General features: G+C 40.5%; 1 protein-coding gene across 1 annotated transcript in view; it reads right to left on the bottom strand.

Moving 5' to 3' along the window:
* The window catches only part of LOC128622079 (actin-binding LIM protein 3-like), a 64,738-nt gene that overhangs the window by 31,498 nt on the left and 9,412 nt on the right, over positions 1–23,828 (bottom strand). Inside the window, exons 2-3 of the mRNA XM_053648292.1 lie at positions 19,779–19,925; positions 5,577–5,760 (exon numbers count right to left, since the gene is read on the bottom strand). Coding sequence (XP_053504267.1) covers positions 5,577–5,760; positions 19,779–19,925 — 331 coding nt within the window. The remainder of the gene's footprint in view (positions 1–5,576; positions 5,761–19,778; positions 19,926–23,828) is intronic.

Here is a 23,828-nt window from a genome sequence, read left to right as displayed (position 1 = left end):
GGTCAGAGAATGTAATTGAGATCCCAATCATTAAACGTTCCATTTCAAAAGCCTCATTATGGAGGAACTGAGTAGCGTCCGTCTCACTACATTCACAAGTCAAAAGATTCATGAGAGTCATAAATATTATACTATAATATTCTATACTATAATATTCTATACTATACTATTCTATACTATACTAGTCCATACTATTCTATACTATACTATTCTATACTATACTAGTCCATACTATTCTATACTATACTATTCTATAATATTCTATTCTATACTATACTAGTCTATACTATTCTATACTATACTAGTCCATACTATTCTATACTATTCTATACTATTCTATTCTATACTATACTTCAGTATTCTCTACACTTCAGTATTCCCTATACTATTCTATGATATATTATTCTATACTAGTCTATACTATACTATACTATTCTATACTATACTATACTAGTCTATACTATACTATACTATTCTATACTATACTATTCTATAATATACTATACTATACTATTCTATACTATACTAGTCCATACTATTCTATACTATTCTATTCTATACTATACTTCAGTATTCTCTACACTTCAGTATTCCCTATACTATTCTATGATATATTATTCTATACTAGTCTATACTATACTATACTATTCTATACTATACTATACTAGTCTATACTATTCTATACTATACTATTCTATAATATACTATACTATACTATTCTATACTATACTAGTCTATAATATACTATTCTATAATATACTATTCTATACTATACTATTCTATAATATACTATTCTATACTATACTATTCTATAATATACTATTCTATACTAGTCTATACTATACTATACTATACTAGTCTATACTATACAATTCTATAATATACTATTCTATACTAGTCTATACTATACTATTCTATACTATACTATACTATACTATTCTATACTATACTAGTCTATACTATACTATTCTATAATATACTATTCTATACTATACTATTCTATAATATACTATTCTATACTATACTATTCTATAATATACTATTCTATACTATACTATTCTATAATATACCATTCTATACTAGTCTATACTATACTATACTAGTCCATACTATTCTATACTATACTAGTCCATACTATTCTATACTATACTAGTCTATACTATACAATTCTATAATATACTATTCTATACTATACTATTCTATACTATTCTATACTATACTATTCTATTCTATTCTATGGAGATTCTTTTTAACGCTTTAATTATTGACGGGATTCATTTTACACCAAAAATGTATTTGGTGATCGATGCTTTCCTTTATAGGCTCATTAGAGCAACACCCATGCAGGGTCAAAATTATGGAAGTATTTTGCAGACAATTTTCAAAAGCAACTGCAAACTGTATTAGCTATCGCGTTTCCTAATTGTGGACGCATAAATTGTGACATAACGGAAATGCAAATGGCGTATTACCGTTTGCGTTGTCGTTCACACGAACGTACAGAGTCTGTTGAATTTCAAATGGAAACGTGAAGTCCATTAGCAACTGTATTTCCCGTGTCTTGCGAGCTATGATCCTGGCATATCAACATAGCAATAGCGATTTGCTATTTAACGTCCTCAGGGTCACGTACGGAGGCTGCCAAAATGTGAAAAAATCAGCGATGGCGTAGGAGTACTGTATACCATGGGGCGTGTTTGTATTTGTAATTGGCGTCAGTCACAGTCGATGGCCAAGAAGGAAACTGTTCTGTACAGAGGATTGTGCCGATGCTTTATTTACAGATACTGAAGGATAAATCTGTCGGCATAAAAAACAGAGATTAATTACCCTAGAAAACTCCACACATGTCACATCAACATTCTTATCCTTGGAACATTTTTTTTTTTTTATAACTAAGTGAATCCCCAATAAACCTACATCCCAACAAAACCTTTAAACCGCCGATGCTTTATTACGGCGCTCGAACAGGTGGTCGACTGGGACTGACGTCACTTCCACACTTCCAGACACGCCCCATAGTATACTCCCACCCCCAACACTGATCGGCAGATTTCCGCGCGAGGCGTGGGATTTCGCACCATTCTGTGTAAACTCTACTGGCTCTGTGAAAATCCCAGGATTTCAGCAGTGTCTGAAACCCTCAAACCAGCCCGGCTGGAACCGACAACCACGCCATGGTCAAATGAGTTAATACACTCTTGTGCTGCTTCATTTACTGTAGTGTTTGGTTTTTGTTCTGGCTTGCACTTACACGCCATCTGCTTTAATATACGATTGCTTTAAACGTAATCTATTACATTTCGGAGGCACGGTCAGTAAACCGTGGCACCAGAAAGATCCTTTCATGTCAACAAGAACTATGGAACTGTTTAAGAGCTCTAACAAGAGCTTTTATGGAATAATTAATGACATGAGATTTCCTACAGGCTCGCCTTTTTAAGAATCTAAGCCATCCTCCCTGCTGGGAGCTCCAGGCTACGACAGAAGTGCTCAGTCCTGGTCCAGAAGGATAAAAAAGGACACGCACATGCACACACAGTACATACAGTACGTAGTTTAATCAGACTGCCCGCTCGGATTATACAGTACACTGGTTAGGACACTGAGGTCTCTCCTAGGCCTGTCACATTTACTTCATAATCACCTAATTGGAATCTTTGAGTTCATCCCGATGATGTCATTTTTAATGAACTCATTAGGGATGTAAGTGAATGTGAAAATATTACTTGAATGTATTGGGATGGACAGATACTGGGTTCTTTTTACTTTCATGTGGGCGAGCGGTCAGATACGAAGCTTGTGGGACTACAGTTGTTAAACTGAACGTGTCGCTACACGTTCACAATGCATTCATTCATCATTAGTAACCGCCTGGTCAGGGTCACGGTGGCTTAAATTAGGCTACCATTTTGTGTATGTTTTGGCATAGAACTGAGCAGGTACAAACAAAAAATAATAACTGCGAGAGGGGGATTAAATAAAGACATGTTCAATCTCTAGTTGAGTGTCATTTTTTAAATGACCAAAAAAATGTTAAAATCCTGTTAAACCTTTCCGGTTTAGGACACACCCACTCTGCTTTAATATCCGAATACAGATACGGACATTGGAAGCCCTGTGCTACGTCATGCTGTTATTACGCTACAGTTTTGCTTATGAGCACAGCGTAAAAATCAGCAGAAAATATTTTATAGTATTTATATTATTTACATATAGTATAAATATTAATAGTTTCACAAGACAATTAGATACTAGCCAAAATTTCAGAATCGTGACAGGGCTAGTCTCTCTGCCGTCTGTTCTTTCTTTGTGCACTCTCTCCAGGATTTAGCCGTTTTGCAATCACGGAAATTCAAGCGAAAATCAAGCGAACTCCGCAATACTCGTAGGAGTATCGCAGTTTTTCAGATTCGGGCCAGGACGTGTCATGTGACGTCATCACAACGCGCACGAAGCCATGACTACAGCGAAAAGGTCTCGTTTACCGACAAACCTCACCGCGAGAGACAACGTCGTGCGATCGCGATCGCGATTCCGCCGATCCGAGTAGCTTTCCGCAAAGAAAAGCATAAAAAACTCTACAAGATGCAGGGCAAATTTTTGAAAAAAAGCCGCAGCAAAATCGAGAATTTTTGGCCGCAACGATCACAAAAAACAACAACAAAAAAAGAGTTCTCTATTGGCTTACGTTATTTATCGACTTTTCATAAGCATCTTTTAAAGAATACTTCTCCCGTCGCAAAAACTCTGCTCATTCCATGCTAAACATTATTCTCAGCTCCCTTGGTATGTTTTAAATAATCTGCCTGTGTGTGTGTGTGTGTGTGTGTATACTTGTGTGTACATGTATTCTGCCCTTGAATACGTGTGTTCTGTGACGACAAGCCCCAATGTCTTCTCTATAATAGGATAGTTTCAAATGCTTACAGAATTCCTGATTAAGATTAGTGTTAAGTTGCAGACGTGACATTAGCTGTTTTGATTTTTAATTAAAATCCCCCGTCTCTGAGGCGCGCGTGTACGTACGCAGTCTGGCGCGTGCCGATACAGATCCTCAGACTATCGGTTACAGTCCTGTTAATTATAATTGTCTTTTAAAGATGTCAGAGTGTGTGGTTTGGTCTAGAATGCGTCCACGCTCGTGCCGAGATACGGAACGGCGTCAAGCCGCAGTGAACGTTCCCGACATTGGGATTCAGCCCTGCGGCTGAGGACTGTCCTAGTTTGTTTAGGTGTTGTGATCAAATCGGACACCGTTTTCCTCTCAGTTAGCCTTTTAAAGGTGAAAGCAAATACAAGCCGTGCCTGAGGGAAATTTTACAGGGTGTGAACACGGTGCGAGAATGATGAAAAGGACTAAAGAGGTTCTTTTTCCTAAATTCCACGGAGAGCGGACATGAACGGCTTTATGATTAGTTACAGGAAAAGGACAGGGAGGTTATTGAAGCAAGCTGTAACGGATATTTAGAGATTGAAAATAAAAAATGGACAGGTATCCAGTCCGTTGGAGACACGATGCCCAGATGTCAACAGGATAATAATACACAGTTCATAAACTGAATAGTTGGATGAGGATGAAAATGATGTAAATCATCCAGCATGATGTGGCCTTCACTGTCACTAGATCTCAAACCAATTGAACACTTTTGGGCTTTGAGGTTTGGACCATATTCTCCAGCACCGTCATCAGAACCCCAGCTGTGTTACTGGAATATCTTGTAGAAGAATGGTGTTCATCCGTCGATTACAGTTCCGGAGGCTTGTCGGATCTAGGATGATGTGCATTGAAGCGCTTCTAGTAGCTTGTGGTGGTCAAACACTTTCCTAACACACCTATCATCTGCCTGTGTGTAGTTTATACAGTCCCCTTCGAAAGTATTGGAACAGCAAGGCCAGTGATTTTTAATCTTTGCTATACACTGAACACCTTTGGGTTTGAGATCAAAAGCTGGAGACGAGACGATCGATCAGAATTTCAGCGCTCGTTTCCTGATATTTACATCTAGATGTGTTAAACAACTTAGAACACCTCTCTCCCCCTGTCTAAGATGCTCTTTCTATACCCAATCACCTTACTGACCTCTCGCCAATGAACCTAATGAGTTGCAAAATGTTCCTCCAGCTGTTTCTTTTTTACTAACACTTACATTTCCGGCCTTTTGTTGGCCGGCGTCCCAACATTTTTGAGACCTGTTACGGCCATCGAACTCGAACGTACCTTATTTTTTTCTTAAAACGGCCCGTTTCCTCAGTTTAAACATTCGATATGTTTCCTACGTTCTATTGTGAATAACACACGGGGTTTATGAGATTTGCGTATCGTCGCGTTCTGTTTTCATTTACATTTTACACAGCGTCCCAACTGTTTTTTTTTTTTTTTGGAATTGGGGTTGTATAATAAATATCAGGAAATAAAAGCTGAAATTCTGAACTCTCTTCTCATATTCATCTTTTGATCTCAAGCCCAAATGTCTTCAGTCGACTGCAAAAACAATGGAATTCAGAGGGGACTGTAGGTGTTTCATGAAACGTTTTACACATGATGGACAGATATCCTGTAAAGTGTCTCGTACCTGCAGATGGTGCAGACGAAGCACTTTGGGTGGTAAGCCCGGCTCAGAGCTGACACCACCTCCCCGGTAATAAATTCCCCGCAGCTGTCACATTTAGTGCCGTAAAGCCGCTGGTAGTCCTTGGTGCAGATGTACTCACCGGCCTGCTGGAAGAATCCGGAACATGCCAGGTCACAGCCGCACACTGCGGAAAAGAAAATCAAGAATATAGTATTAATAATATTATAGTAATAAATACATTAATACTAAATTAGTCCATTTAACAGACACCTGAATGGGACACGTGACTGTGATGTCAGCCTCCTGACTTCAGAAACATACCTGGAGTTTATAGTGATTCTTAAGTCGGTAAATATCACGTTTATGAATCTGTAAAGTGTTCATAAACATAGGTTTTTATGTATACTGTCAAACCGGAGACTTTCCAAGCCAACACAAGACGGTTGTGTTTATAGGCAGTTAGGACGTCTGATGAGCTCCAGCTAAGTCGCTAACGATCATGTCCATAAACTAAATAAACTTTCTAGTTAGCTAAGCTGCCCAATTTAGGTAAATTGCTTTAACAAACCTAAAATCTATATCAAGCGACTAGCTAAATAACACCGTCGCTAGGTCACGTTCTTACCGAGGAGTTGCATAACGGTCACGTTTAGCTAGCTGACTTTGTTCGACTTAGTTTTTACGTGATCATGAAGAGACGTGTATGCCTTCCAGTTCTCTCTAGTATAAGCACGCAGAGTTTGTCTGTATAGAGATACGTACATACAGTATGTTCGGTCGATGCTAAGGCTAGTCCACCGCTTAGCATCATTTAGCATCTGACGCCGAGTCATTAGGATCTTCTGGAGTTACACCATGGGAAGGCGTTAGTTTAGCCGAATAGCGCTCGCTGTCTTTCAACGCTAATCCGTAATAATAAGTAGAGAATAAAATCCGTGATACATTCTTCAGTCAGATTATAACCAAGTAGCATCAGGTTGCTAGAGACATTACCTGTCTGTTTACACACAAGTCTGAGTAAACACGTAAAATAAATACACACTTTTATGTGAAATGAGAGGATGATATCTTAGCTAATTATTTACATTTAGTATAAAACATTACCATCCTTACCATGATCGTCGAGTTTTAGATTATTATCTTATTTTATTTATAAACCAGTGCCGGTATGTCCTGATGCATATCGTGTATCGATCAGGATCGTGATACGATTTTTTATTTTTATCATATCGGCCAGCGCTTCGTAAACTTTTCATGGACATCTTCTGACATATTGCATTTTTAATTATAAAGTGTGAAAATGTCATCAGACAAAGATAAAGAATGATTAGCTAACGCCCAATTCCCATAAGTCCAGTGCGGTGGCAGTCATCACACAGTGCTGTTCCTCTATTCCCACTTCTTCCTTCTGACATCGTTCCCTGAGCCGTCTCTCCCGTCACACTGGCGAGTTGCTGCATGCACACCCCCTCAAGGCACTGTAGAACACGTCAGTGTATGTGTGTGTGTGTGTGTGTGTGGAGGTCAAGCTGCTCCCGTTTCCAGCTTTCCCACAGACCGAGCAGCGGAAAAGCATTACTGTGTAACTGACACCCTGCATTTACTGCACACAGACATCTGTACAGTAATGAAACTCTAAAAATATCTATACTGTATATAATATGAAATATCTATACCGTGTATCCGTAAGTAAAACCCTAGCAGAGATTTGGAAATGACATCATCGGTCTAAATGCATCGGGATCGTCATAAAGTCCTTCACAACTCGACTTGGTATCGAGACACCAACAGTGTAAACATATCTGACAGATAGAAGCAGATGGCACACTGATTCGCTCGCCTTTCTAGCTGTTGTGTGCGCACTGCCCCATTTAACTCCTTAGAGTTAATATTGCATTTTTGCTAGTGGTCAGACGTGGGAACTGCGAGTGGGAAGCGCTAATATTTAGAGGCCAAATTAGGGCAGGAATCACGCTGCCCCGTGCTCGCGTTATAAACATTTTCAGTAAAGGAAGAACCGCGGAAAGGACAATTAACGACAGGGTTTTGCCAGGATTGTGATTTTTACGCCAAAGTGAGCTAGATTAAAAATACTCAGCAGCCGTCAAGATCTTGTTTTATAGCAAAAAAAAAAAACAACAAGACAGAATTAAATCTAATAAATTTCTTCAAACAAAGGCACAATATAAGCACAGACACTGACTTCGTTCACACGGACAGCAGTAATCTAATTATTGACCTTATTCTGAATAAGACAGTATTCTGATTAAGGTGTTTACATGAGTATTTTAGAATACTCCTTTCATGTTCAGGTTTTACGTGTTATAGAACATAGATCTATTAACGCCACACGTCATTACGTCATCGCGCCACGCCGTCCGACGTTCCCTCTGGAATTTCACGTATCGACATAGAGTTGGTCTTCGTTATGGAACCGTATACAGTTTTGTTTTTATTTTTAATTTTACGAACGCTTTGAGTGCGGTTAATTATTAGTCGTGCTATACGTGCTAATAGACGACTGCTTGAAGCCGTGGGCTGCGTCCCAAACCGCGTACTTACCTACTATATAGTATATAGAAATACATGTATTTTCCCTACTATACAGCAGGTAAGTACGCGGTTTGGGACGCAGCCGTGCTCTCTTGTTTGCCGTAAAACGGTTGAGCGCTGCCGTGTGTGTACGTGTCCCGTCACAACACGCGGTGAAAACTCCCACACGACGTTAATAGTGAGATTAAGGTGTGTACGTGTCTATAACGCGACTAAAACAGGAATACTCCACACGTCTTAATCCGATTTGTGTTTACTTCGAGTACGACTTCAGCTGGATTAAGGTCATCGATAATCGCTGTTTACATGCTAGTTTCTTAATCATCGTCTTAACAGGGTTAATATGGGATTAGTGTTGTCCATGTAAACGTACCGAGTGTGTGTATGACGTACAGAACCATTTCTGTTACAAGGTGTATTATAAAGATTGAAAGAGGGAAAGGGGGAGATAAAATCCATACATCAGAAATGCGTGCACACCACAGTGACCTTGTCTCCCTTCTGCAACCCTGGGTAATGATATTAGCTCTTCAGGAACACAGTTAAAACCAAGCAACACGAGCTGCTGGACTGTACGCTGGATGACTTTATGTTGTCGAGTCTCAACTGCTTATTATGGGGTTACTCTAAAAAAAATTCACTAGATCGTAGCCTGTAGAATAAATCGAGTGTGATCGCGTCTCGCCCGAGGCTGTGCCGGTCGTTCTTAACGTCTGCGGTCAGATTTATATAGAAATAAAATATCTAAAGAGATGTGAGGAACGCTACTACAAGATATTTTATAATGTAGTTTTTATCAATAATAATGTTTATATTTAAGATATTTTATAATGGGACGTACTTGGTGATTTATTTATATATTAGACGTCTGTGCTCTACATGTTGAACTCTTTCGTTACGCCACTTTTTTCTAAAAACGTCTGTGGGACACACCCTTACTCTCTATTCCAGCTTTCAGTACAGTAGTCACTCACTACACACACACACACACACACACACACACACACACAGAGATACACACACACACACTAAAATACACAAATGGCAGCCTGTGCCAGCCGAGTCACCACAGAGAAGAGGCTTTCAACTCCCTGCACAGACATCTGCACGCCCCACAGTTTAGCCTCGCTTTCCGGCGCCATGCATAATTCAACAGCTCGATAAATAAAGTGTGTGTGTGTGTGTGTGTGTGTGTGTGTGTGTGTGTGTGTGTGTCCAGGCTCTTCTGTATTGGACTGATCTGAGCCTGGGACTGCACTGGAAGTCGTGTATAAAGCGTGTGTGTGTGTGTGTGTGTGTGTGTGTGTGTGTGTGTGTATACACTATATGTGAGTGTGTGGAGAGTGTAGAGGTTGATTACGTATTTATCAACAGCCAACAGACACAATTAAAATTCAGCTCAGCAGGATGGACAGGCCAGCCCTCCTCTCCTCCCCGGCTTTTCTTTGTTAATGACATGCAGTACAATTACTTTTATCACTTCAGAGAGTGTGTGTGTGTGTGTGTGTGTGTGAGTGTGTGTGTGTGGGAGGATGGGTGTGTGTCAGGAGGTTTCAGCAAGGCTGATAGAGAGAAAGATAGTGTGGGTTGCTATGTCTGCCTATGTTTGTAATTGCCACTGTTAAGGCCTGTACACACACACACACACACACACACACACACACACACACAGTAGGTGTGATTAACATGGATGCAGATTTAATTGACGCCAAACCTCCTGATAAAAACAGGAGCAGATTTCTGTAGCACAATTAAAATTATTATAATTTCGGATCGTTTCAGTTCTTAGAATCTGATTGGCCGAGCTGCGTTTGAAAGCACGTGTTACACTAATGCCCAAGAACCCCGTTATTATATAACGTAAACGTGAATAAATCACCGTAACACTTACTGCTTTCTGGATTATTGCTTTAAATAAGCTCTTTACCTGTACACGCTTTGCTTTCAGAGATAGGACTGCTTTTCCAGGCGGAAGAATTTGTGCTTATGATTCGCTAACACAGTAGCATCAAATAAAAACACCTCCATTTTCTTTTCGGTCCTGCACTGAACGTTGGATAAAAGGACGTACAGTAAGAACAGCTTTCATAAACCGTGTACACTGTTGTCTGTCTAATCCTAAAATCTTTATCGTTAAAGTGTTAAATGAGCGTTAAATAATCACTTGTTTAGCCATTTGTTGGGGTCTGGGGCTATTTTGGCTATTTTTGCATGGTCTATATATTTACACCGATCAGCCATAACATTAAAACCACCTGCCTAATATTGTGTAGGTCCCCAAAACAGCTCTGACCCGTCAAGACATGGACTCCACAAGATCTCTGAAGGTGTGCTGTGGTTTCTGGCACCGAGACGTCAGCAGCAGATCCTTTAAATCCTGTAAGTTACGAGGTGGGACCTCCGTGGATCGGACTTGTTTGTCCGGGACATCCCGTAGACGCTCAATCGGATTGAGATCTGGGGAATTCGGAGGCCGAGTCAACACCTTGACCGGTTCCTCAAACCGTTCCTGAACGATTTTTTCGCCCCCCTGTGTGAATCAATGAGCCTTGGGCGCCCGTGACCCTGTCACCGGTTCACCTGTTGTCCTCCCTCGGACCACATTCGGTAGGTACTAACCACTGCATACCGGGAACACTCCTCAAGACCTGTCGTTTTGGAGATGCTCCGACCCAGACGTCTAGCCATCACAATTTAGCCCTTGTCAAAGTATTCTGTTTAACCAAACTGCTAACATTCCTAACCCACGTCTTGAGCTTTTCAGTTACATTTGAGTATAATAAATACACGAGGACGTCTGTCAGCAATTCCACGTTGATTGATTTAATTTCAGCTGTTTTCAGGACGCGTTCCTGTAGAAACACAGCGCTGTTGCATCACAACGTCTACACACAAAGACAATGGATGTCTGTCTCACTCCAGATTGGGTATGATGGACATATCCATTTGAACGCCCATCTATCAGGTTTCCAATACTATAAAACGGTGTAAGCCTGAGAGAATTAAGTGGATGAGAGCCATTTTTCTTTTGGCTGACCATGCTAAATGCGTTCTGTGGCTTCTTTCCCATTTATAATACTTAGCGTAGTAGTGTGGTTCAGAGCAGACTGATGAAACTCACTCAAATCACTGGCTTTCACATCCTTAAAACCAGTTCAAGGACAGACATACCTCAGTATAGCTCATGTTGCATGTGTATTAGAGTAGGTGTAACACAATGCCATGGTGTATTTGCATCCAGATTTGAACAGGAAGTGGATGTCGGGTTTTTGTTGTTGTTGTTATTGCTGGAAAAGAAGTCATTTCTCATTGACAAATAAAACAATAGATATCAATTTGCAGAACATGACTTCATTCAACTCCTGAACTTCTAAAATTCCTCAACCTCAGCTACATCACTTGAGTTCATCGTCGTTCTCAACTAGACGCCCCGTGGAACTTTCTGGAAAGCTTTCTATCTCATTTGACATTTTATTTTCCTGGAGATTTTCTTGTAATTGAATGCTAATTTAAGAACGATGAAAAAAACGTGTGCGGTGAACGTACAAGTTAATATTTTTTAGGTTCAGCGTACATGGTCTACGTACCGGCGATATCGCAAATCAAAAAATGCATGCGCACCACTGTTAACTCCCAGGCAAAGACTGAGAAAAAGAAGAAATGACACCGGATATTTTGGGATAGTTTTTGAGTTTTTGGGGTGGGAATTTTTGCTAAAAACCTGGCAACCCTGCGAAAGAGTTTTCACAAATCCTACGCGGAAATATAAACCTGGTGCTCGTGCGACTTGTTTTGTTTCGTCCCACGCGTAGTCTAAAACTTCCTGCCATGCTTTCTGAAAAAAAACAAACCAAACCTTTACGCTTCCTATTTGTATTCCTATCTGTTCAATCAGACTGTTATTTTCATATTTGGCTACATCCCTATTGTGTATATTTATACAGCTTAGATAATACTAATACTGATTCAGTGAGCGAGTTAGCGAGTAGCACAATTCAACACAGGCTAATTAAACATTCATAACAGAGACTTTCCCAGCGCTTCAGCCCACCACTTGACATCTATATACTTAGCTCATTCAAATGAATGGTGTGTGGTTTACTTAGTACGTATTCTATACATAGTCGAGACATAAAGTGATTCAGACATGTGAAGTGTCTTGCGATGCAGCGTGCAAACGGCTGAATCGATACCCTGTTTAGAGAGACAGTGAGAATACTCAGGCAGAATGCTTAACAAAACTACTACTGTGTGTCAGAGTAATGGATGATCTGCTCAAGGAGGAGAGAAGAAAGCTCTCTGAGTGCGGTCGGAAGTGATAAAAGAGCAACCTTACACTGATGAGAGGGAGCATTCGCTCGGCTCATGTAAAACCCACACGCGCTCGCACAACCAAAAGCAAATCTTTAGAGTTTTTTTAAAATGTATTTTTAAATGAAACTTACAATTTTAGTATTTAAAAAAGGGAGTTTTCCGCATAAGGACCAGCCCAATGTCCCCACAAGGTCATACCTGTCAGATATTTCTATCCTCACGGTGACATTTGGTCCCCACCACGATATAAAAACATTCCCCCCCACCCCCTCATCCCCATCACCCACACACCTAATATGCACGTTATTTTGCTTCTGTCGGCAGGAATCAAATACCATGCTGACCTTTCGACAACCAGGCGACGCGAATGCTATTGGGCGCGTGATCCACGAGGCTACAGTAATTCCTCCCCTAGCCAGACCAGTTCTCACAGGAGAGCACGACGTATCCTGTTATTCTGCTCAAAAGCTACAACAGGAACCAAAACGCAGAATCCATTAAAGGTTCTCTAGACCTGGAAAACGTAGAACTTGATAAAAAAAATATATGATTAAAAAGGAACAAAAACGGTTTAAGGAAATGGTTTGGAAATGATGACCTGCCTGTTTATGTTTAGACGGGGGTCTTTTTATAGACACGCCCCCAAGACGCTTTCATTCCGCCCCCATGTCTGTCTGTTTAGAAAGAAAAAAAACATGTCTGAAACCGGTAAGAGCGCAGCGCAGCCAGATAACACGCTGTGCTTTAAAAAAAAAAAGAAGAAAGAACCACAACAAAACCAGAATGAATTCAAAGAAATTCAAGTTCTTATGCGATAGAGACGGTTTCTAAGATTGTGACAGGACAGTGATGTGGTGGGTTTACAGAAGACTATGCAAGTTAATTACAGCTTTTGTGTTGAGTGAGTTCGTTTAAGTGAAATGAAGATTTCAGAGATCTCCCAACATCTGTCAAGCTGTTAAGTTGTTTCTCCTACGAGAATCTTTCTCATGCAATTACGCACTTCGAAATCTTGAGGTGCCGCAAACAAAACATTCCCGTTAGTGTTAATCCAACATGCTTGAGCAAGCCTCAAAGCCTTCGGGACTGTGAGATACACGCAGCGTATTCCGAGGAAAACAGTGAAAGGAAGTCAAACAGTCCTTCGCATTATCATAAGTTTCCTGCAACTACGAAAAGCTGCCATGACGACAACAATAAACAACAATAAACCCAAAATATATAACCCGTTTTAAACCACTTTTATACCGCAGCATGGTCGAATTCTCAAATCAGACAGTTTCTTTTCTATATATAAATAACATCTCTATATGACATGAGTGGCAGCTTTAAACGAATGCTCTAATGTTTCTAATACGGTATTGTTTCTACAGCAACAGCTTATCACAGGAGTATATCATTTCAATTCAATAAAGAACAACCTCACAAAATCACTGATAACACAAAGCTTTCTCGGGTGTAACAGTCAGGAAGTTTTCCACCATGTGTCTTCTCTTCAGGACAGATGATTCTGAAGACTTCGATGTTCTGTAGCGAACGTATCCGCTCAGGATAACGTGTAAGTAGAATTAACATGTGCTAGTTAGCTCAGGATAACGTGTCAGTAGAATTAACATGTGCTAGTTAGCTCAAGATAATGTGTAAGTAGAATTAACATGTGCTAGTTAGCTCAAGATAACGTGTAAGTAGAATTAACATGTGCTAGTTAGCTCAGGATAACGTGTCAGTAGAATTAACATGTGCTAGTTAGCTCAGGATAACGTGTAAGTAGAACTAACATGTGCTAGTTAGCTCAGGATAACGTGTAAGTAGAATTAACATGTGCTAGTTAGCTCAAGATAACGTGTAAGTAGAATTAACATGTGCTAGTTAGCTCAAGATAACGTGTAAGTAGAATTAACATGTGCTAGTGAGCTAGTAAAACTTGCAATCTATTGAAACCCCACCAGCTAAGTTAGCTAGCAAACTACCCTTCTTTACCCGATATGCTGTTGATATTGGAGGTGGTGTTTACTCCAGCATAGCTCACTCGGTTTGTTTACATCACTGTTCTTCAGATTTAGAACTTTTTCGGATATTAAGCATGAGTAATTTGTAAATGATGTTTTTCACCAGATGACTTATTTCCTCTTACTGGAGTCATTCATCTCGATCGCTACTTTCACTTTTACTCCAGTGAACTATTACTGGCAGTTATTTTCAGTAAGTCAGTACGTTTGGTACTCTACTGATTACTGATTGTAGACACGACATCTGACTTTGCACAAGAAGCTGGCTGAAGCCAAGACTCGGAAACTGAGAGTACGCTTCTTGTCAATACACTTTACAGGCTTTGAGGTTTGGCTGATTTTTGAAAGGCTTTCACCAACTCAAATTGCCAGGCTGCGGATCTCGAGAGAATACAGATGGATGTTATTTGTGCAAGCGCTTTTTACATTTACTTTAATATATAAATCTGTCACGCTGACGTTCCAAACTGTCACATCTGTCATTTATTTTTGTCAAGTGCTACAAGTTCTAACAAGTTGAATATTATGGGAACAGTATGAGATTTGTTGGGTGTAATGTCTGTTAAAACAGACCTGTCAATCAAGCAAACTAGCAGCTCTGATCGGTTGGCGCTGAGTCAGGGGAAATATGCAGGGTGGGGCGCACGTTTAATCCTGTCTGTAAAGTTGTACCTACAGTATATAGAGGCTTTCACTTAAACAGACGTCAGTGTAGATATAACCTTGTCACATGACCAAACCGCTGCGTCCCAATTTGCCCATTATCTGTATTAAACAGTATCGTAGATTAGAATTAGCGTACCCCAAATTGTTGAAATGAGCATCCCAAAGGTACCCGGATGGTCTAATATTTACGGTAGATTTTCGAAGTGTGGATCCGTGGACACTTTTTCAGCTAATATTACCCAAAAGTCCTTGCGCGAAGGAGGGAGGGAGGGAGGGATGAGGAGCTTTGTGACGGTTTGCTTCGCCGAAGCATCTTCAGTGTTTAAGTAGAGTTAAGTAGAGTAGAGTTAAGTAGCTTCCATGTTAAGTCCTAACCAAAGTTTGTTCTTTATTTTTATTGTCACGGAAACCAAAAAAAACCTGTTTTGATAGAGCAAATAATAACCACCACCTGAACATGTGTCTTAGATTTCCATTTGCAGTTGATTTAAAACATAAAACATAAACTGGAACAAAATTAAACACGGCTAATTAAACTTTAGCTCTCAAACTCCAGGCTTTCATTGGTGTACAGGGTTGCCAGATCTCTGCAAAATTCCCACCCCAACTACTTCTGAATCTAACTAAAACAATTCTTGCATTGGAAAGCCTTTGTGCCTTAACCAGCTTAATTCCATGCCAAACCTTGCTTCAAGACTATCCCAATCTGGCGTGAAATCCGTCTGAAATCACATGGCTTTCCGTAGCTAAACCGTGTTTTTGAATCCTGCGATCTGCTCTAGGCTAAGTCTGTCATCTGCAGCTATGAGTTTCTTTAACCTGGATTATAGAAGATGTTTTCTTAAAGCAGAGAAAAAGAACGAAAGTGTGTGAGTGTACGTGTCATCATATCGACAGTGTGTTTAGGAGAAGCATGCTTAAAAAAATATATATATATATATATCGAATGATATGATATGACACGCAGTATCATTACACCCCTATTACATTTCACCATCACATTAAAACCACCTTAATTCCACTGGGAAGCTAGAACCGAGGCTGCTTTCCAGTCCACAACTTTATCCTTTGAACGCTCTGAAGCTTCTCGTCCAGCTTCGGGAACAAAGAGCAGTCACGCAGACTTTCGCTTGCTTGGAGAGAGAGATGTAATCTGACAGCTTGACTTTCAGTAACAAGCACACACACACACACACCCATACTCCGATGGACAGAGATGGCATCGTTAAGCGCTTCCTCTCTCCCTAACTTCCATCCATTACTGGATTTATTACAATACTGATATAAATCTAGTATATTACACTGCCTCTCTTATGCAGCATAAATATATCATGGACACAGAAGCAGAGTGTCCTGCTTAACTTTGTGCTCTACAATTATCCTGAAAACCCAGAAAGAGAAGGAAAGGAAGAAAGAGAGTGAGAGAGAAAGAAGGAAAAGGAAACGAGACAAAGTCTAGAGATGTGAGATCCATAAAACCATCCATCATGCAGTATAATAACGTATAAGCATATAAGTTATTAAAGGTGTTAAGTTATTCTAGTTATTAGCCTAGGAGTACATAATGTCAATGTGGATTATATTTTGTTATATCGATGTTAGTTGGGTTATTTTCAGAAATTAAATCTGTACTCAGGGGGTCTGTGGACTCAATTTTAGCCTCCCTGGCTGTAAAAAGGAGAGAGAGAGCGAGAGAGCGAGAGCGAGAGAGCGAGAGCGAGAGAGCGAGAGCGAGAGCGAGAGAGCGAGAGCGAGAGAGAGAGAGAGAGAGAGAGAGAGGTAGGTAGGTTCATCACCTTCAACTGTCTGGGAATCAAATTGCACAGCAATGTTTCATAATTGATTTGCATGAAGCTTGACTGTAATGAAAAAATCCCAACAACCCGACAAAATCGCTGCCCCGAACTCACAGTAGATTTACTTTAGTCATGGAAGAGAACGATGGGCAAGAAAAAAAAAAATTCCAGTCTGAAACACATTTATAAAAGCGTTATAGGATTACTCTCTCAATGGGCTTTACTCATCAATTTCTTACTAAAGCTGTGTCTAAATGCACGCGTGTCGTGATGAGCGCTAATCACGTAAAAGCGCAAGCGCGTTCGTGGCACGGCTCATTTGCATTTTGTGACGCCCACAGAACTCCATAAAAGGAAAAACTGGCAGAGAACTGACTGAAAGGTGAAAGAATAGGATTTGCTTATTTTGATTTTACAGCTACGCCTATAAAAAAAAATATATTACTCGGCAGCGTAACGACACCTGAACCGAGCGAAATCTGGACAAAGAGGTGAAACGGGTGTGAATGAAAATGAGGAGAGAACTGAAAATGGTTTGGTAGGGGAACACCAAACACAGGATGTAGTGAATTTCCGAAACGAAGTGAATCCTCCTCTGAACGTTTTAATGAATTATTTCAATCGTATCCAACTTGATAAATAAGTCCCATTGTGACTCAATAGTACGGGGGGAAAACCCAGGAAGGAGCTGAAGTATTCCCTGATCTATTAAAGACAAAACAGTAAGCATTGGGTCAGTGTTTCCTTTTCCCAGCACACGGCATGGTCTACTTCACCTAACAGTCTGGACAAGTTGAGCCAGGTTTATTGATCTGTCTCAGATGGATGCATTGTATAGGGGAGAGAGAGAGAGAGAGAGAGAGAGAGAGAGAGAGAGAGAGCACGATCAAATCTGCTCTTCAAGAATGAGACGAGATAAATGAGACGAGACAAGGTTTAATTAGTGATATCGGCCACAAGACAAGACTGGTCAGACCAGCAATCCTCATGGGTGTTTACGATGATGATCAAGTCTCATGATGTCCCTTTTTTTTTTTAGTTTTTAGATAATTGTGTGATCGTATCACACTGGATGGATCGTTCTCTTCCTGCGTCAGCTCTTCGGGTCATTTCTGCTAATGCCTCGCCCTGCAGCCTTGACGGAGAGAGAAAAAACCGAGATCCTCCCGGTCATTTCATGGAAATAAACGCAATATGTGAATTTATAGCTGGAGATTATGTACAAAGCTCTTAAATGCCACTGTTTGACCGCAGCTCCCAGAACTCGGGCGCGGTCCGGGGACTAAGACTAGGATCGACTTCCTTGTCCGAGCCGACAATAACGTACCGTCTTTCCAAGACAGCCGTGCTTTTGTGCATTGCGGACGAAGCAGACGATGATGTACGGTATGAACTCTTGACTTGAGCTGATTTAAAGGAAGGTTTCATGCGGAAATTCCAATGAGGGTAATAAATAATGAAGGCCAGTTTCAGCCAGTCAGCGTTATGCAAATGTAGTTCGTCAGTGGTCATTTCTTCAGGCTGGGAAGGTTTTTAAACCTGAAAGGATTGTTGAACGAGGACAAAAGATTGTGCAGCTGTTAAAACAGCTGGATCAATATCTTTAAGTAATTACTCAGCTCTAATGAAAGCAGCCTGTTTTGCGAGTACAAAGAGCACAGAATGGCACAGGAGCTCGGACGAGTGATTTATCGGTCGGGTTTCCTGGATCCGTCTAATACGGTCTTTTACTATTTCCCACCAGAACGTCCGCTCGAGTCGTCGAGAATTCATTTCTTTCATTTTATTTTGCTCTCAGGGATACAACTAACCGTCCCACGAGCCTTCCTGATGACAGAATCCAATCCGAAATCATTCGTACAATTCACCAACCGACGATGCGATCAAATAAACGATACCATGTCCGCCAAAGATGGAGCGGTTTTCCGTAAGCGTCCAACACGCGGAACTGAACACGTCACGTAATGCACTGTAACGCGGTACAGCTGCCCGATTCTCATCATTAAGCACGATACCCTCACTGGACGCTTTAATAGGAACGCCTGTATATTTCTTCATTCATGCTCCGTCATGTGGCATCAGTGCGACGCATAAAATCACACAGATACGGGTTTCAGCTACGGTTCACATCAAACATCAGAATGCGGGGGATAAAATGAGATCTCGGGGATATTACGGTGGCATTCCTCCTTTATCTAATCACAAAAACGTAAATGCTTGGAGTTCTCTAGATGCTACTGAGGCTTTGAGTGGAACCAGGTTCTGCAGTCAGATGAGACAATAGCAGAGCTTTCTGGCTGTATGTTTGATTAAAACGAAGAACTTTGATGCAGAAAAGAACTTAAATCTCTTGGAGGATCTGTGATGCTTTATTTTTCCTCCTGGAAACAGTGATTAGGATATGGTATAAATAGGAATGGGCCGTCATGATCTTGGTGCATTTTGACATCTTGTTGTTGTTATGCTTATGAGCGACACTCAGTCTTCCAGTCCTACACCATGCTATGTGACTCATGGAGGGTTTTTTTTTTATTTGTTTGGGAAGTGAAAATCGATTTCATGCATGCCTTGGTGCAGTGATGGAGCAGTACAGACCTTCGTTATTGACATGTCACAAGCGACGGGTCCTCAGTATAATTGCATTATGGGATTGCATGCCTGGGTACTTCAGTCTTTCAGGGACTTGTGTACCGGATCGACAGCGGTCGGACGTACGCTGATCCGGACTACAGATCCTACGCGCTTTCATCTTGCTTTCATCTTGATATAACGATATAATCGTCTCTATACAATCTTCTCTGTACAATTCTCTATCTCGTGACCTCATATTCAGGATAATTTGGTGAAGGAAGAGTAGAGCATACCCTGGCAGGTGAAACACTTGACGTGAAAGTGGACGTTCTGCACGCGCACCACTTCTCCTTTGCACACATCGCCACATCGGAAGCAGGAGATGGAGTCTTGGCCATGTCCTCCACGTCCTCCACCATAGCTGGGGTGCTGGTAGGGGCCTGTGGAAAGAAGAGAAGAAAATATTTGAGAAAAATGTGAAAAATATTGATCTATCTGTTTGTCCTCCTTTGGGGCTGGCGTCTCGGAGTCAAGCACAGATTGATGATTTCTCTGAAAACACACTTCTGCAGGAACTGAGGATTTGGATCAGTAGTGCATGAGCAGGGAAAGAATCATCTTTTCTGGTTAATTCTGTTTTTTTGGTCTTTATTAAACACAACTGTAAGCAGAATAACACACTTCCATAAACGTGGATTCTTTTCATATAACAGCATGGTCCGTCATGCGTTATTCGTTGTAGCGTATGCATGCATTCCAACGTCACAATCTGCAGTGCCAATAAATAAATAAATAAATAAATAAACGAAACTGAGAATAAAAAGCTTAACACATCAGCCCACTCTAGGTCAAATAGCAGATACTTTCCACCAGAAGATAACTGGTTATTGGCACTGGTTTTCACACAACAGAACCTTCTTTAAGCTGTACCAGATGTGCTGTACCAGATGTTTGATCTTGCAACATCTGTGACCACTATAAAGCAGCAGGGTGAGGCTGACTTTGAGAGGATAAGAAGGGAAATTATGCACCGGGGAGCAAAAGCTTAAAAATATTAACGTTAGTGTATTTACAGCATTTTGTGTTTTTCGGTTTCGATCCTGATTTTCCAATAGTTGTCGCATGAAGTTTATTCTTTTAAGTCTTAATGAAAAATACATGGATCAAAAATATAATATTCAAGCATATTATAAATATCGGTGTACACACTTATACAAAAACATGCAATTATTAGCCACGGTCTTTAAAATGTTCATGTGGTGCGACCCTCCAAATAATATATTTCCTTAATATGCTTACGATCTTGACAGATACAGTAACATCCATAGAAAAACATGAATTATTTATGTGTTTCTCTAAATAAAAGTAATGAACATACAGTACATTTATGTCCTATATCTGCACTACCTCCTAGTTCATACAGATGTTTTTTAACCAATAAAACTGATTTTATTTTAATGTACAAGACTAGTATTCACTTGAACGTACCGTTTCAGTGATTAAACATGGCAGCCACACAACTCGGATGTGTTCTTTTTTAATTTGAATGAAAAGTTATTGAAATTATCGGTTACGCCGCATGATGGGTGGTCGCACCACATGATGAGAACAAGTATGGTTTAAAAAGAGTTCAATATATAACAAATCAGGTCTGAAGTCTTACAGAAAATTAATCAATACATATTGATTGACAAATATTGTAAAAATCCGAGTGGGTGCGCATGCAGTATATAAGGTACTAGATATGTATTATGACTTATTATGCATTTTATTTTATTTTTTAAGGGGAAACAATTGTTGACAACAAAAATAAAATGTAGAAGTCAGGATTTCACACACAAAATACATGAAATATCTCTTATTTTATTCGTATTGTTGTTCCAAGTAAGCTCTCACTGTGGTGTTATGTAATGTCCGGTGATTTAACGTCCAATTTCTGTGATTAAACGCTCTCTCTCTTTCTTCATCTGCTTTGGCAGGAAGCCGTTCTCAGTGTCAGTTATTCTATTGTTTTCTCTACAATGCTGGCAGACCGGCACGCGCCACTCCATCTTGCCACAATACAGTACACACGGAAAGCATTACACTCCAACTGGTAAACAGGAACAAGTCAAGGATTTACAAGCTCTACAGAACGAATGCAAGATGCACATTAATGAGTAATCAGTTAGAGAGAGGAACAGAGATTTTCCAAAATTACTACCAATAAACAGCGGACTTAAACCACTTGAAGGTCATTCTGTTGGAATGGGATGAAATGCGAACAAGGATTCACATTTTGTATGATCACACACCCACCTTTCCTCATGCTTATTATCTCCGTGGGATTTTAAATCTAAAGTAATTGAGCAATTTTCTTCGACCACTCAAATTACTATGGTGTTCTTTTTCAGGATTGTTCCAACAAGACACGTTGCGTGGGTTGGAGGACAAAATGTTTACAGTAAGAGGCTGCATAATCATAGCTGAAAGGAGAATCACAGTGGCTAACAGCAGTAACGTAGGCTGGTAGGTTTGACGTTTGCTTCAGAATAAGGTGAATGTGAGGGAAAAAATGATGTTTGGCTTGACTTGAAGTCGTCCTCTTCAAGCCAGAAGCCAACAAGGCCAGGAGCAGATCAAAACCTGAAGGTGGTTTGAGTACTTCAGAAACTTCAATTCAATTCAGTTTTATTTGTACATCGCTTTTAACAGTGGACATTGTCCCAAAGCAGCTTTACAGAAACATATAAACACAGGATATGGATTTTAAGAGTGTGAATTTATCCCTATTGAGCGAGTGGCGTGGTGAGGAAAACCTCCCTGAGATGATATGAGGGAGAAACCTTGAGAGGAACCGGACTCAGAAGGGAACCCGTCCTCATCTGGGTAACGACGGATAGTGTGAAAGTAAAAGAAAGTTCATTATGGGTTTTATATGAAGTCTGTTTCGTCGAACTGGTCCACTGTTCACTAAAGGAGACCCGAGTGTAAAACACTCTTTAACAGTGGTGAACAAAAAAGCTTAGAACGGACAGCACGTCAAACCTTGAGGCGGATGCGCTACAACAGCAGAAGAGAACTTCAGAAATGTCTGAAAAGTCTGTTAATAACAAAGGCGGATTGACGGGTCTAGCTAATGAAAGTCTTTCGAAAGATCAAGTGGAACTGCCGACTTCATCAGTGAGAGCCTTTTCAGCAGATAAGTGGATGTCCTGATGTGAACCTGGCTCTCTTCTAACTAGCAGTGAAATCAGTAAATGCAGAACGGCATTCACACTCACAACCTAGCAAAAAGTGAGTAAAGGTCAAGCAAGAGTGGGTGGCATCCGAAATATCTTCACCGTCGCCTGCCAACAACCCAAAAACAATAGAACATTGTTCTGAAAATCTCACGTTTCCACACTTTGCACAAGAACACGGAACCTCTAAGAAAACAGTGGCACATAACAGCTATGATAAAGGATTTTTACCACCATGGATGAAATGATCACCTGGATATAAGCACTAGCTTAGTCTTTATTACAAATCCAAATGGAGGAAGAATCAGGTAGAAGGTCAAACAGTACAATACAGGAAAACAAGAGTTCCATCCAGAAAAGATGTGTTTCAGGGGGAAATACCAAGCAGAAGTCAGATGAATGTCAGAGTCGCAAAGTTCAGGCTGGAATCGGATGGGGATGAGGAGTGCTGGCTCTCGGATCAATGGTGGAACTGCATGTGACGGGATATTATGAAGGATAAATGTGGATTCTGCAAGGAAGTTTTTCCACGATAACAAACCCTAGTGAATGCTCGATGTTCTGGAAAAGTCTTAAAACAGAAGTTCAAATCTTGACAACGGAGCAAAACTGTGCTTTCTGGCTGGGAGGGGCGTACTCTCTTTCCCCCGACTGTCAATCACAGTGACATAAGCCAATCACTGGCATCTGTGAGCTCATGTATGAAGAAGATGGCGGATAGCGCGTTACGTCAGCTCTGACCCGGCTCAGTTGGTAGCTGTCATATAATAGGGGAGGTTCACTGATTGGTGAGAATTGACAAGCGACCAAACTGGAGAGAAAATGGGAAAAAATAAAGAAGAAGAAGATTTGAGAGAAAGAAATAATCAGAAACACTGGATTGCACTTAAAAGTGGATAAAAATACAGGTCTTTGAGAAAGGAAAGGAGCCGTTAAGGATTACGGAGATCTGGTGCTCTACCGAGAGCTGCAGACGATGCACTATCGTGTGAGCGAGCGAGCTTCCTGTCAGTGGATTGTACATTAACGTTAAGACAGGCTTAGTGGGAGAGTGGGCAGCTAATTGTGGGTTTAGACCGGAGCTGACGGGTCTAGCCTATACTTTCTGCCCTACCACTTTTT

Source organism: Ictalurus furcatus, chromosome 18 (genome assembly GCF_023375685.1).
Source record: "Ictalurus furcatus strain D&B chromosome 18, Billie_1.0, whole genome shotgun sequence".
NCBI lineage: Eukaryota > Metazoa > Chordata > Actinopteri > Siluriformes > Ictaluridae > Ictalurus > Ictalurus furcatus.
The sequence above is the reverse complement of the archived record's forward strand: the minus strand, read 5'-3'. Positions and strand labels throughout refer to the sequence as shown.